This window comes from Myotis myotis, unplaced genomic scaffold (assembly GCF_014108235.1).
Source record: "Myotis myotis isolate mMyoMyo1 unplaced genomic scaffold, mMyoMyo1.p scaffold_m19_p_4, whole genome shotgun sequence".
In the NCBI taxonomy this organism is placed as follows: Eukaryota; Metazoa; Chordata; class Mammalia; order Chiroptera; family Vespertilionidae; genus Myotis; species Myotis myotis.
The window spans coordinates 98,096,815-98,110,118 of NW_023416346.1; the positions used below are offsets into that span (position 1 = coordinate 98,096,815).

At 39.7% G+C, this 13,304-nt stretch overlaps 1 protein-coding gene across 1 annotated transcript; it reads left to right on the forward strand.

Annotated features, from left to right (window-relative positions):
* The first annotated feature begins 11,430 nt into the window (after nt 1–11,430).
* Nucleotides 11,431–12,606, forward strand: TENT5D (terminal nucleotidyltransferase 5D). The gene has a single exon (XM_036303987.1). The coding sequence runs from the start codon at nt 11,431–11,433 to the stop codon at nt 12,604–12,606; it is 1,176 nt and encodes a 391-aa protein (XP_036159880.1).
* Nucleotides 12,607–13,304: the final 698 nt, after the last annotated feature.

The following is a 13,304-nucleotide window of genomic DNA, read 5'->3' on the forward strand; positions in this document are numbered from 1 at the left end:
TCCTTCCTTCTACTTACTTGGGCTTTTCCTGATATTCTTTTTCTAGTTCTTTAAGTGTAGGATTAAATTGTTTCCTAGAGTTTTTGTTTGTTTGTTTGTTTGTTTTGTGTTTGTTTTTTTTTTTGCTTCTTGAGGTAGGCCTGTAATGCTATGAATTGCCCTCTCAGGACTACTTTTGCTGTGTCCCATAGATTTTTTGTGGTTGTGTGTTCATTTTTGTTTGTTTCCAGGTAATTTTTTTGTTGTTAATCCTCACCTGAGGATATTTTCCCATTGATTTTTAGAGAGAGTGGAAGAGAGAGGGAAAGACAGAGAGAAACATTGATGTGAGAGAAACAGATCAATTGGTTGCCTCCTGTGCGAGCCCTGACCAGCCCCCAGGCCAGGGAGGAGCCTGCAACCATGGTACGTGCCCTTGACTGGAATCAAACCCGGGACCCTTTGGTCCACAGGCCACCGCTCTATCCACTAAGTCTAACCAGCTAGGGCTCCAGGTAATTTTTTATTTCTTCCTTGATCTCATTGATAATCCATGCATTGTTTAGTAGCATGCTATTTAGCCCCCATGCATTTGAATATTTTTGAGGGACTTTTATTGCAGTTGATTTCCAGTTTCATGCTGTTGTGGTCACAGAAAATGCTTGATGTGATTTCAGTCTTCTTAAATTTATTGAGACTTCTTTTCCGCCATAACATGTTGTATATCTTTGCGATTGTTCAATGTGTACTTAAGAAGAATGTATATTCTGCTGATTTGGGATGAAATGTTCTTTAGATGTAATTTAAATCCATCTGAGCTAGTGTGTTGTTTAAGGTCACTGCTTCCTTGTTGATATTTTGTCTGGAAGATCTATCCATTGTTGATAGTAGGGTATGAAATTCCCCTACCCTGACGCTATTTCTGACTGTAGATCTCTCATGTTTTTATATATAAATTTTTCAAATTTTTATATATATTTAGGTGTGCCTATATTGGGTGCATATATGTTTATAAGGGTTATATCCTCATGTTAGATTGATCCCTTTATTATTATGTGGTGACCTCCTTTCTCTCTTTTATAGCCTTTTTTCATTTCTGTTTGCATGGAATATTTTTTTCATTCCTTCACTTTCAGTCTGTGTATATCTTTTGTTCTGAGGTGTGTCTCTAATAGATAGCATATATATTTTTTCTTATCCATTTGTTTAAGCCATTCACATTTAAGGTTATTATTGACTAGAGGCCTATTGCACGAAAAGATTCGTGCAATAGGCCTTCCTTTCCCCTGGCTGCTGGCACCGGTTTGCCTCCGGCACCCGGGACCCAGGCCTTTGCTCTGGCCAGGCTCCGGCCAGAGCCGGCCCCAGAAATGTCAGGCTTCACTGCTCCGCCGGCCCCGGAGCCATGAGGCCTCGTTGCTCTGCCAGCCCCAGGGCCATGAGGCCTCACTGCTCCGCTGGCCCCAGAAATGTCAGGCCTTGCTGCTCCACCAGCCCTGGGGCTGTCGCTGCTCCAGCCCTGGGCCATCAGGCTTCGCTGCTCCACTGACCCCGGAGCTGTGAGGCCTCACTCCTCTGCTGGCCCCAGGCCGTCAGGCTTCGCTCCACCACTTGGAGCCTATGTATGCAAATTAACCGCCATCTTTGTTAGGTTAATTTGCATACTCTCTTGATTGGCTGGTTAGCACAGTGAAGGTATGGTCAATTTACATGTTTGTCTATTATTAGGTAAGATAGGTACTTATTTATTGCCATTTTTTCCTTTAAGCCTATGTTCCTCTTTCTATATAGTTCTTCTTAAAGCAGTCCCTTTAACATTTCTTGCAATGCTTGTTTGGTGGTATTGAACTCCTTTAGACTTCTTTTGTCTTGGAAGCTCTTTATTTCACCTTCAATTTTAAATTATATATAGATAGATAGATATATGTATATATCTATATATATATATTTTTAATATTTTTAAGTTAATTTTTGAGAGGAAGGGAGAGGGAGAGAGGGATAGAAACATCAATGATGAGAGAGAATCATTGATCAGCTGCCTCGTGCACTGCCCCCCACTGGGGATTGAGCCCACAACCTCAGCATGTGTCCTGACCAGGAATCAAACCATGACCTCCTAGTTCATAGGTCAATGCTCAACCAGCTGGGCTCACCTTCAATTTCAAATGATAGCTTTGCTGAATAGAGCAGGCTTGGTTGGGGGTTCTTGCTTTTCATTAGTTTGAATACTTCCTGCTAATCCCTTCTGGCCTAAAGTGTTCCTGTTGAGAAATTAGCTGACAGACTTATGGGAACTCCCTTGTAGGTAACTATTTCTCTCTTGCTGCCTTTAAGATTCTCTCTTTTTAACTCTTGTCCATTTTAATGGTGTGGATCTGACCTTGGTGTGAGTCTCTTTGTGTTAATCTTGTTTGTGACTCTGTGTGCTTCCTGAATTTGAGTGACATTTTCCTTCACCAGGCTAGGGACATTTTCAGGTTCTCTATCCCTTGCTTGATCTCTTCACCTTCTCTTATCCCTATGATGTGGTTTTTGTTATATTTTATGTTGCTCCAAGGTTTCCTTAAACTATCCGCCTGCTTTTAAAATATTTTGTCCTATTTTCTGTCCTGATTGAGTGATATTTTTTAATTTTTTCTTCTAACTCACTAATTCAATCCCCTGCCTCAGGCAGTCTAATGGCAGTTCCTTTCAGTGTAGTCTGTATTTCAGACATGGCATTCTTCATTTACACCTAATTATTTTTTATGGTTCCTATATCCTTCTTCATGCTGTTGTTGTTACTAATTTCCTTGAGCATTCATATAACCATTACTTTGAATTATCTATCTGATAAATAGCTTGCCTTCATTTACTTTATCTCTTTTTCTGTAGTTTCCTCCTGTTCTTTCATTTGGGCCAGTTTCTTTGTCTCTCCATTTTAGATGTCTCTTTGTGTTTGTTTCTTTGTTTTAGATAGGACTGCTATGACTCCAAGTCTTGGTGTGATGACCTTCTGTTGTAGGTGTCCTATGGATCCCAGTGGAGCAGTCTCCTTGATCTTCTGAATTGGTGCTCTAGGATAATGTCTCTTGTGTGGGTTTTTGGACCCTCCTGTTGTAATTGAATCTTGATTGTTGATGGCCCTTTTGTGGTTGGGATTTATCCTCAGACTAATTGATTCTGATGCTCAACCCTGACCATGGTGTGCAAATTGCTGTGCAGGTACAGCCTCAAGGTCTCTTGATAGGCCAGTGGCATAATGGTTAACCCTTCAGGCTGGGAGTCTATAGAGAAAAACCTTTATCACAATGTATGAGATGCTGTGCTTGAGCTTCCCCCAAGTCAGGGTTATTCCCAGCGGGTTCTGGGGGCTACCAGGATACACTTTTGAGTGTTCCCTTTGTTTGTCTAGTTGGGACAAACTCTAGTGTGTTCTGAGGTCTACCACTTGTGATGGTTCTTGGTCCTTTGGGGTTCTTTTAGGTGGGTTTCAGATGCAGGCCACTGTCAGACATTGTGTGTAACTGGCCTTGGGCTGCCGGTGTGTTGTTCCCACTCTATTCATTGTGTCTGCATCTGCTTAACCTGTGTTTTCATAAGAGGGACCTCTTTGTGTAAATGGGTTGGCTTCTTTTAGCTTATAGTTGGGGGTTGATCTATGGTCAGATTGAGGTTCCCTGAGGTCCTCCTCCACCTGTCAGCTACTCTATCTCCTCCTTAGGTTGCCTGGTCTTCCTACAATGCCTTCCAAAGAGAATCTTTAAGTTGGACTCAGGCTAGCCTAGCTTGGGGAAGTCAGCGCCCTGCTTACAGATTATACAATCAGTCACTCAATGAAGGGAAATTAGTCTCAACTTCAAAGCCAAACTCCTCAGTCTCTACCAGAAATTCCAATTCTAGTTCCCAAGGTGGTCTGCTATAGGTTTGGGTTGGGTACACCCTGCAGTCTTCTCAGCAGGAAAAGTTTCAGCTGCCATTGGGAATTGATCAAAAAGTCTCCAGTTGAGAATGTTGCATGTCCAGCCCACAAGATGGGGATAATCACTTCCTCCTTGTCCCAGACAGTAGCCTCTAAGGGTCTCACACTTGGAATGTCTTCTCTGAGCCACTCTCCCATCCCTCACAGAACTGCAACCAGCAGGAATATCCAGGACTTCACAGAGCTGAACTAAACAGTCTCCTGTTGGGAGTGGTGTTCCCAGCCTGCAGAAAGAGGAGACTGGTTTTATCTCTCTTTTTTAAAAAATGTATTTTTATCAATTTCATAGAGGAAGGGAGAGAGAAAGAGAGATGGAAACATCAATGATGAGAGAGAATTATCGATCAGCTGCCTCCTGCTCAACCCCCACCAGGAATTGAGTCCACAACCCAAACATGTGCCCTGGCCAGGAATCGAGCCATGACCTCCTGGTTCATAGGTCATGCTCAACTACTGAGATACACTGGCCGGGCTGGTTCTACCTCTCCTTTGTTGCCTGGCTGAACTCACAGGGAACTTGGGTCAGCCTCCCCACCATGCAGTCACAAAGCCCAGCGCTCATTCATCTGTCTCCGTGATGGGAGCCTTCCTGTGGGATACAGCCCAAAAATCCCAGCTCTGTATGGAACCAGTGCTCTCATGCCACAGATCCAAGCAGGAGGTGTTACAAAATCAGTTCTGAGCAAGACTCAGATTTCTATGCATAGCTAATCTCAGCAAAATGGGGGCCAAAATTCACAGCTCCACTCTATCATAGATAATGTGTGTATCACATTTCTTTTCATAATTATGCTTTTTAAAAAGATTTTTAATTATGATTTGCATTTTCTGTGCAATATATATGATGAATTCTCCAATGCTTTTGGCTTAAGGATGTTATATATTGCTTTTGGTTTTTTGGGGTTTTTTTAATTGTTTTATTGCTTAAAGTATTACAAAGAGTATTACATATGTCTCCTTTTTTTCCCGCCCTTAACAATCCCCCGGCCTCCCCTAACCCCCAGTGTCTTATGTCCATTGGTTATGCTTATATGAATGCATACGAGTCCTTCGGTTGATCTCTTACCCCCCCACCACTCCCGCCCCTCAACCCTCCCCGGCTGTTCCCCTGTAGTTCTTATGTCCATTGGTTATGCTTATATTCATGCATACAAGTCCTTTGGTTGATCTCTTACCGCCTCCCTCCCGCCCCTCAACCCTTCCCGGCTTTCCCGCTGTGGTTTGACAGTCTATTCGAGGCAGCTCTGCTTCTGTATCTATTTTTGTTCATAAGTTTATAATGGTCTTTATTATCCATGAGTGAGTGACATCATGTGGTGTTTTCCTTCATTGACTGGCTTATTTCACTTAGCATAATGCTCTCCAGTTCCATCCATGCCTTTGCAAATGGTAAGAGTTCCTTCTTTTTTACAGCAACATAGTATTCCATCGTGTAGATGTACCACAGTTTTCTAATCCATTCATCTGCTGATGGGCACTTAGGCTGTTTCCAAATCTTAGCTATTGTGAATTGTGCTGCTATGAACATAGGGGTGCATATATCCGTTCTGATTGGTGTTTCTGGTTACTTGGGATATATTCCTAGAAGTGGGATCACAGGACCAAATGGGAGTTCCATTTTTAGTTTTTTGAGGAAACTCAATAGTGGCTGCACCAGTCTGCATTCCCACCAGCAGTGCACGAGTGTTCCTTTTTCTCCACATCCTCTCCAGCACTTGTCGTTTGTTGATTTGTTGATGATAGCCATTCTGACAGGTGTGAGATGGTACCTCATTGTTGTTTTGATTTGCATCTCTCAGATGATTAGTGACTTTAAACATATTTTCATATGTCTCTTGGCTTTCTGAATGTCCGCTTTTGAAAGGTGTTTATTTAGGTCCTTTGTCCATTTTTTGATTGGATTGTTTATCTTCCTTTTGTTAAGATGTATGAGTTCCCTTTAAATTTTGGAGATTAGGCCCTTATCAGATATAACATTGGCAAATATGTTTTCCCATGCAGTGGGTTTTCTCGTTGTTTTGTTGATGGTTTCTTTTGCTGTGCAGAAGCTTTTTATTTTGATGTAGTCCCATTTGTTTATTTTCTCTTTAGTTTCCAATGCCCTTGGAGCTGTATCGGTGAAGAAATTGCTTTGGCATATGTCTGAGATTTTGTTGCCTTTGGATTCTTCTAGTTTTTTTATGGTTTCCTGTCATACATTTAAGTCCTTTATTCATTTTGAGTTTATTTTTGTGTATGGTGTAAGTTGGTGGTCTAGTTTCATTTTCTTGCATGTATCCGTCCAATTTTCCCAACACCATTTATTGAAGAGACTATCTTGACTCCATTGTATGTTCATGCCTCCTTTGTCAAATATTAATATAGCATATTGGTTCGGGCCGATTTCTGGGCTCTCTATTCTATTCATTGATCTATATGTCTGTTCTTGTGCCAATACCAGGCAGTTTTGAGAACAGTGGCTTTGTAATACAGCTTGATATCTGGTATTGAGATCCCACCTACTTTATTCTTTCTCAGGATCGCTGCAGCTATTTGGGGTCTTTTTTATATTCCAGATGAATTTTTGGAGAGTCCGTTCTAGGCCTGTGAAATATGCTGTTGGTATTTTAATGGGAAGTGCGTTGAATTTATAGATTGCTTTGGGTAGTATGGACATTTTAATGATGTTGATTCTACCAATCCAAGAACATGGTATGTTCTTCCATCTGTTTATGTCTTCCTCTATCTCTTTTTTCAACGTCCTGTAGTTTTCTGAGTAGAGGTCTTTTATCTCCTTAGTTAAGTTTATTCATAGGTAGCTTAATTTTTTTTGGTGCGATGGTAAATGGGATTGTTTTTTTAGTCTCTCTTTCTGTAAGTTCACTATTGGTGTATAGAAATGCCATAGATTTCTTGGGGTTAATTTTGTATCCTGCTACATTGCCGAATTCTTTTATTAAGTCTAACAGTTTATTGATGGAGTCTTTAGGGTCTTTTATGTATAATATCATGTCATCTGCAAATAAGGACAGTTTTACTTCTTCTTTTCTAATTTGGATGCCTTTTATTTCTTCTTCTTGTCTAATTGCAATGGCTAATACTTCCAGTACTATATCGAACAGGAGTGGTGAGAGTGGACATCCCTGTCTTGTTCCTGTTCTTAGGGGAAATGGTGTTAGTTTTTGTCCATTGAATATGATGTTGGCTGTGGGTTTGTCATATATGGCTTTTATTATGTTGAGGTATGATCCTTCAATTCCCACCTTGCTGAGAGTTTCTATCAAAAATGGATGTTGGATTTTGTCAAATGCTTTTTCTGCATCAATTGATATGACTATGTGTTTTTTTCTTTCAATTTGTTTATGTGATGTATCACTTTTACTGATTTTCGGATATTGTACCATCCTTGCATCCCTGGGATAAATCCTACTTGATCGTGGTGTATGATCTTTCTGATTTACTGCTCGATCCGATTTGCTAAGATTTTGTTGAGGATTTTGGCATCTATGTTCATGAGGGATATTGGCCTATAATTCTCTTTCATTGTGTTGTCTTTACCTGGTTTTGGTATTAGGGTGATGCTGGCTTCATAGAATGAGCTTGGAAGTGTTCCTTCCTCTTGGATTTTTTGTAGTATTCTGAGGAGGATAGGTTTTAGTTCTTCCTTGAATGTTTGGTAAAACTCCCCTGTGAATCCATCTGGTCCTGGGCTTTTGTTTGCTGGAAGCTTTTTGATGACTGCTTCAATTTCTTCCATAGTTCAATAACTGTTGAGATTTTTACATTCTTCTTGATTGAGTTTTGGAATGTTGTATTTTTCTAGGAATATGTCCATTTCCTCCAGGTTGTCTAATTTGTTGGAGTAGAGTTGTCCATAGTATTGTTCAACAATCATTTGTATTTTTGTGGGGTCTGTTGTTATTTCACCTCTATCATTTCTGATTTTGTTTATTTGGGTCCTCTCTTTTTGCTTCTTGGTGAGCCTGGCTAAAAGTTCATCAATCTTGTTTATCCTTTCAAAGAACCAGCTCTTGGTTTCATTGATTTTCTGTATTGTTTTTTTGGTCTCTATGTCATTTATTTCTGCTCTAATCTTTATTATCTCCTTCCTTCTGCTCACTCTGGGCTTTTCTTGTTGCTCTCTTTCTAATTCTTTGAGTTGTAGAGTTAGAAGATTTACTATCATTTTTTCTTGTTTTTTGAGATAGGCCTATAGAGCTATAAACTTCCCTCTCAGGATTGCTTTCATTGTGTCCCGTAGGTTTTGGATTGTTGTGTTTTCATTGTCATTAGTTTCCAGGATGTTTTTAATTTCTTCTTTGATCCCATTGGTAACCCAATCAATATTTAATAACATGCTATTCAGCTTCCAAATGTTTGAGTATTTTGGGTTGTTTTTATTGTAGTTTATTTCTAATATTATGCCATCGTGGTCTGAGAAGATGCTTGGTATGATTTCAATCTTCTTGAATTTGGGGAGACTTTGTTTGTGACCCAATATGTGGTCTATTTTTGAATATGTCCCATGAGCACTTGAGATGAACGTATATTTTGTGGCTTTGGGGTGAAGTGTTCTGAAGATGTCAATTAAGTCCATCTGATCTAGTGAGTCATTTAGGATTGCTGTTTCTTTGCTGATTGTTTGTCTAGAGGATTTATCCAGTGATGTCAGTGTATTAAAGTCCCCTACTGTGATTGTATTGTTGTCGATCTCTCCCTTGATATCTTCCAGGATTTTTTTTATGTATTTGGGTGCTCCTGCATTGGGTGCATATATGTTTATCAGGGTTATATCTTCTTGTTGTATTGATCCCTTTAGTATTATGATGTGGTCTTCCTTATCTCTTGTTATGGCCTTCACTTTGATGTCTATTTTGTCCGATTTAAGTATTGCTACCCCAGCTTATTTTTTCATTTCCAGTTGCCTGAAAGATATTTTTCCATCCCTTCACTTTCAGTCTGTGTGAGTCCCTTCTTCTGAGGTGGGTCTTTTGTAGACAGCAAATGTATGGGTCATATTTTTTTATCCATTCAGCCACTCGATGTCTTTTGCTTGGAGCATTTAGTCCATTTACGTTTAAAGTTATTGTTGAAAGTTACTTGTTTGTAGCCATTTCTTTTTTGTGTGTGGCTGTTTTCTTTCTGAGCTTTTTATTTCTTCTTTTTACACCAGTCCCTTTAGCATTTCTTGCATTGCTGGCTTGGTGGTGATAAACTCCCTTAGCCTTTTTTTGTCTGTGAAGCTTCTTATTTCCCCTTCAATTTTGAATGATAGGCTTGCTGGATATTGTATTCTTGGATTCAGTCCTTTGCTTTGCATCACTTTGTAAATTTCTGTCCATTCTTTTCTGGCCTGATATGTTTCTGTTGAGAAATCATTTGATAATCTAATGGGATATCCCTTGAATGTAACTTTCCATCTCTCTCTTGCAGCCTTTAAGATTCTCTCTTTGTCCTGAACATTTGCCATGGTAATTATGATGTGTCCTGGTGTGGGTCTTTTTAGGTTCACCTTGTTTGGGACTCTCTGTGCTTGTGTGATTTTTTTCTTCCCCACCTCTGGGAAGTTTTCTGATATTATTTCTTCAAATAGGTTTTCTAACCCTTGTTCCTCTTTCTGTTGTTCTGGCACCCCTATTATTCGTATGTTGTTTCTTTTCATGCTGTCCCATAGCCCCCTTACACTCTCCTCCTGTCTTTTAATTTTTTTCTCCAATTGCTCCTCAATTTGGGTGTGTTTTGTTTCCCTGTCTTCTAATTCGCTAATTTGGTCCTCCGCTTCTCCTAATCTACTGTTGAAACTTTCAATGGTGTTTTTTATTGCAGCTATATCACTCTTCATTTCTTCTTGGTTCTTACATAATTTGTTGGGGTTTTTTTATCTGTTTCTTCTTGCTTCTTGCATAAGTCGTTGATTTTTTTCCTCCATCCATTTTATGCACTCTAGGACCTTTAATCTGAATTCTTTTTCTGTCATGTTGCATGCCTCTGTATCACTTAGCTGCTTTTCTGGTGAGTCCCCCTTTTCTTTCCTTTGGGGGTTTCTTTGTCTACCCATGTTTGATTGTACCGCCATATCTAGATGTTGAGTCGTTCAGTGGCTGCTCCTTGGGTGGCAGTGGCTCCTCAGGCTGCAGTGGCTCCTCAGGCAGTTGTGGTAGCAGCTGCTCCTCAGTTGGTAGCAGCTCCTCTGGTGGGTGCTGTTCACAGTTGTGGTGGCTTCTCTGGCCGGTGGGGGGAGGCTTCACACACAGCTGCTGTTCCTCAGACAGAGGGTGTGGTGATCAGGAGGCTGCTGTTCCTTGGATGGGGGCGGGCTACACAAGCAGCTGCTACTCCTTCAAATTGTTACTTTTAATCTCTTAAGTGGCCTCAGGGCAATGTGTTTTCCAATAGGGTGTGTAAACTGTCTTCCCCCCAGACAAGGCAGATCTCTATCCCCCCAGGCAGGGCAGATGTCTTTGTGGCTATGTGAGGGAGTGACTGAGCCGAGGAGACTTGGAGTGTCTGCCTTCTGAGCTCTGTCCCCCGAGTCCCCAGTGCTGGCTTCTGCTCTCACAGCTCCAGTCCACTTCACCCTCCCTCTGCCAGAACACTAGGGGGTGGCTCCACAGGGAATGTTTGTGCCTTGGCCCTTTAAGAGGGTGCCTGAACTTTCAGCTTCCACTCCCTGGCAGACAGCATCCCACTGCTTTTCACAGCTTGATGTTATTTGGATACCTTCCTCAGTTTGGTGCTCTCTGCTGGGGAGCCCAGCTCCGGGATTAGATCCCAGAATTCTCTGTGGCACCTCCCCCACCTCCACCACCGGCTGAGATATCTCTCTGGGACTTCAGTTCCCCTCTGTGGGTCACGTCTCTGCCCCTCCTACCACTCTCTATGCTGGTTCCACCTTCAGTCCTTGGGTATCAGGGTTCTCTCCTGTGAGTTTTCCATTGATTATTCAGGAAGCCTTCTCGTATTTCAGTTGTAATTCCAGCTTGTTCCTGGGAGCATGACCATGCAGCATCCTCCTACTCTGCCTCCATTTTTAATCTCTCTATATATTGTGTTTGAACATAATTTCATCATTATGCTATTCTGTCAGATATGCTATCTTGATCTCACTTTAAATTCATGACAGTTACCCTCAGTGATGTATTATGATTATCTTATGAACAAAATTTATAACACCAAACAAACACAATCATAATATTTACATGAATAAATAATGAGAAAGGCCATCATTTTACATAAAAATAATTATAATTCTAACAAATCCCTGCGAGTGCCTGTTTGCATACAGTAATGGTTCTAACAATTTTGGCATAATCAAAATAGCTTTATTTCCTGTATAGATTTAATTGCAATTAGGTACATTGATAATTTACTTTCTAGTTTTAATGTTATTTATTTTGAGGGCAAGTCTATTTTTAACTTTTTCATATGCTTTGGGTATAACACTGATATCAAGATGCTAATATTTCTCCTCAATATTTTGCTTGCTTTCTAGTTGACCTACTGACTTCAAAATGTCTGAAGTTGGATTCAGTAATCTGACATGGGATCAAGTTATAATACTGGATCAAGTGTTAGGTGAAGTAATTCCAATTCATGGAAGGGGGAATTTCCCCACATTGGAGGTAAAACCAAAACATATCATAAATGTTGTCAAAGATCAACTGATAGAGCAAGGAATTATTGTTAAAGATACCCGGTTGAACGGTTCCATTGCAAGTTACATACTTGCAAGCCGCAATGGAATCATCTATAAGGATCTGGATGTTATTTTTCGTGTTGAACTACCAAATGATAAAAAATTTCAAATTGTTAAGGATGTAGTTCTAGGTTGTCTACTTGATTTTTTACCAAAAGGTGTAAAAAAGGAAAATATTACCCTAAAGTTCATGAAAGAGGCATATGTGCAGAAGATGGTCAAAATTTGCAATAAGCACGATCGATGGAGTCTCATCTCTCTTTCAAACAACACTGGGAAGAATGTAGAGCTAAAATTTGTGAATTCACTTAAACGGCAGTTTGAATTTAGTGTAGATTCTTTTCAAATCTGTTTGGATAACATGTTAGAATTCTACAAGGTCAAAAATGCTAAGTTAACCCAAAAGTCATATCCTGTTGTGGTAGTTGAAAGCCTATATGGAAACTTTCAAGAAGCAATGACGCATTTACAATACAAGCTTATATCTACCAGAAAACCTGAAGAGATTAGAGGTGGTGGCCTTCTGAAGTATAGCAACTTGCTGGTTCGAAACTTTAAGCCAGTTAGTGAAGCAGAAATCAAGACCCTTGAACGTTACATGTGCTCTAGATTTTTCATTGATTTTCCTGATGTAGTAGAACAGCAAAAGAAGATTGAATCGTACCTACGCAACCATTTCATAGGTGAAGAAAAAAGCAAGTATAACTATCTTATGACCTTGCGTGGAATTGTGAATGAAAGCACCGTTTGCCTCATGCGTCATGAAAGAAAACAGACAATCGATATGATTACCAATATGGCTTTAAAAGTACTAGGAGAACACAATATTCTACCCAATACAAACAATGTAACTTGCTTTTATCAACCTGCTCCATACTTTTTTCCTAGGAGAGGGTATTCTTCTTTTTATATAGTACCTGGACCATCAGCACCTATTTTCTTTCAGCCATTCCTACCAGGGCACCCTAATGTGCCAAATGGTATGATTTAAAAAACACACATGCAACAGAAACTTGCTTTAATTAAACACCTCTTAAAAGCAAGTTTACAAATTCCATAAAATTTAAGATCTATTATTATTTGTATGGAGTTACCAACTATTTTTCATTGATTATAACATCATAGTAAATAAAATATCATCTGTGAACTGACCACTTCAAATGATTTTCAAAGATTATTAGCTATAATACCTTTCAAATGTTGTGGACCACTTAAAATGATTTTCAAAACTTACCACTTAATGACTTTCAGATTTGCTGTGATAAATACATTAGAGATGCCTGCATTCTGATTAAAGTATAAAAGAACAGACTCGTGATTTCAATCCAGAGATAAGACAAATGCCAACATTCAGTCAATTCCTTTATGTTCGCTTCATTGGTAGCTGAAAGCCTATATGGAAACTTTCAAGAAGCAATGATGCCTTTACAATACAAGCTCATATATACCAGAAAACCTGAAGAGATTAGAGGTGGTGGCCTTTTTTCTAGTTGAATACTGTCAATGGATTTTCAATACTTAACAGAAATGACTCAGTTCAAAGACAATCGATGTAGAAGATATTAGAACCCTAGACTTTGCAACCATTTATTTTATTTTTCAATTAAATTGGGTTAGATACAAATTCCTACTATAGTTTGAAGGGACACTGAAAATATGATACTGGAAAATACTGGGCATTAGTTATTT

What these genes read in the sequence shown, in the direction of transcription:
- TENT5D (XM_036303987.1), top strand. Translation starts at nt 11,431, where the DNA reads ATGTCTGAAGTTGGATTCAGTAATCTGACATGGGATCAAGTTATAATA.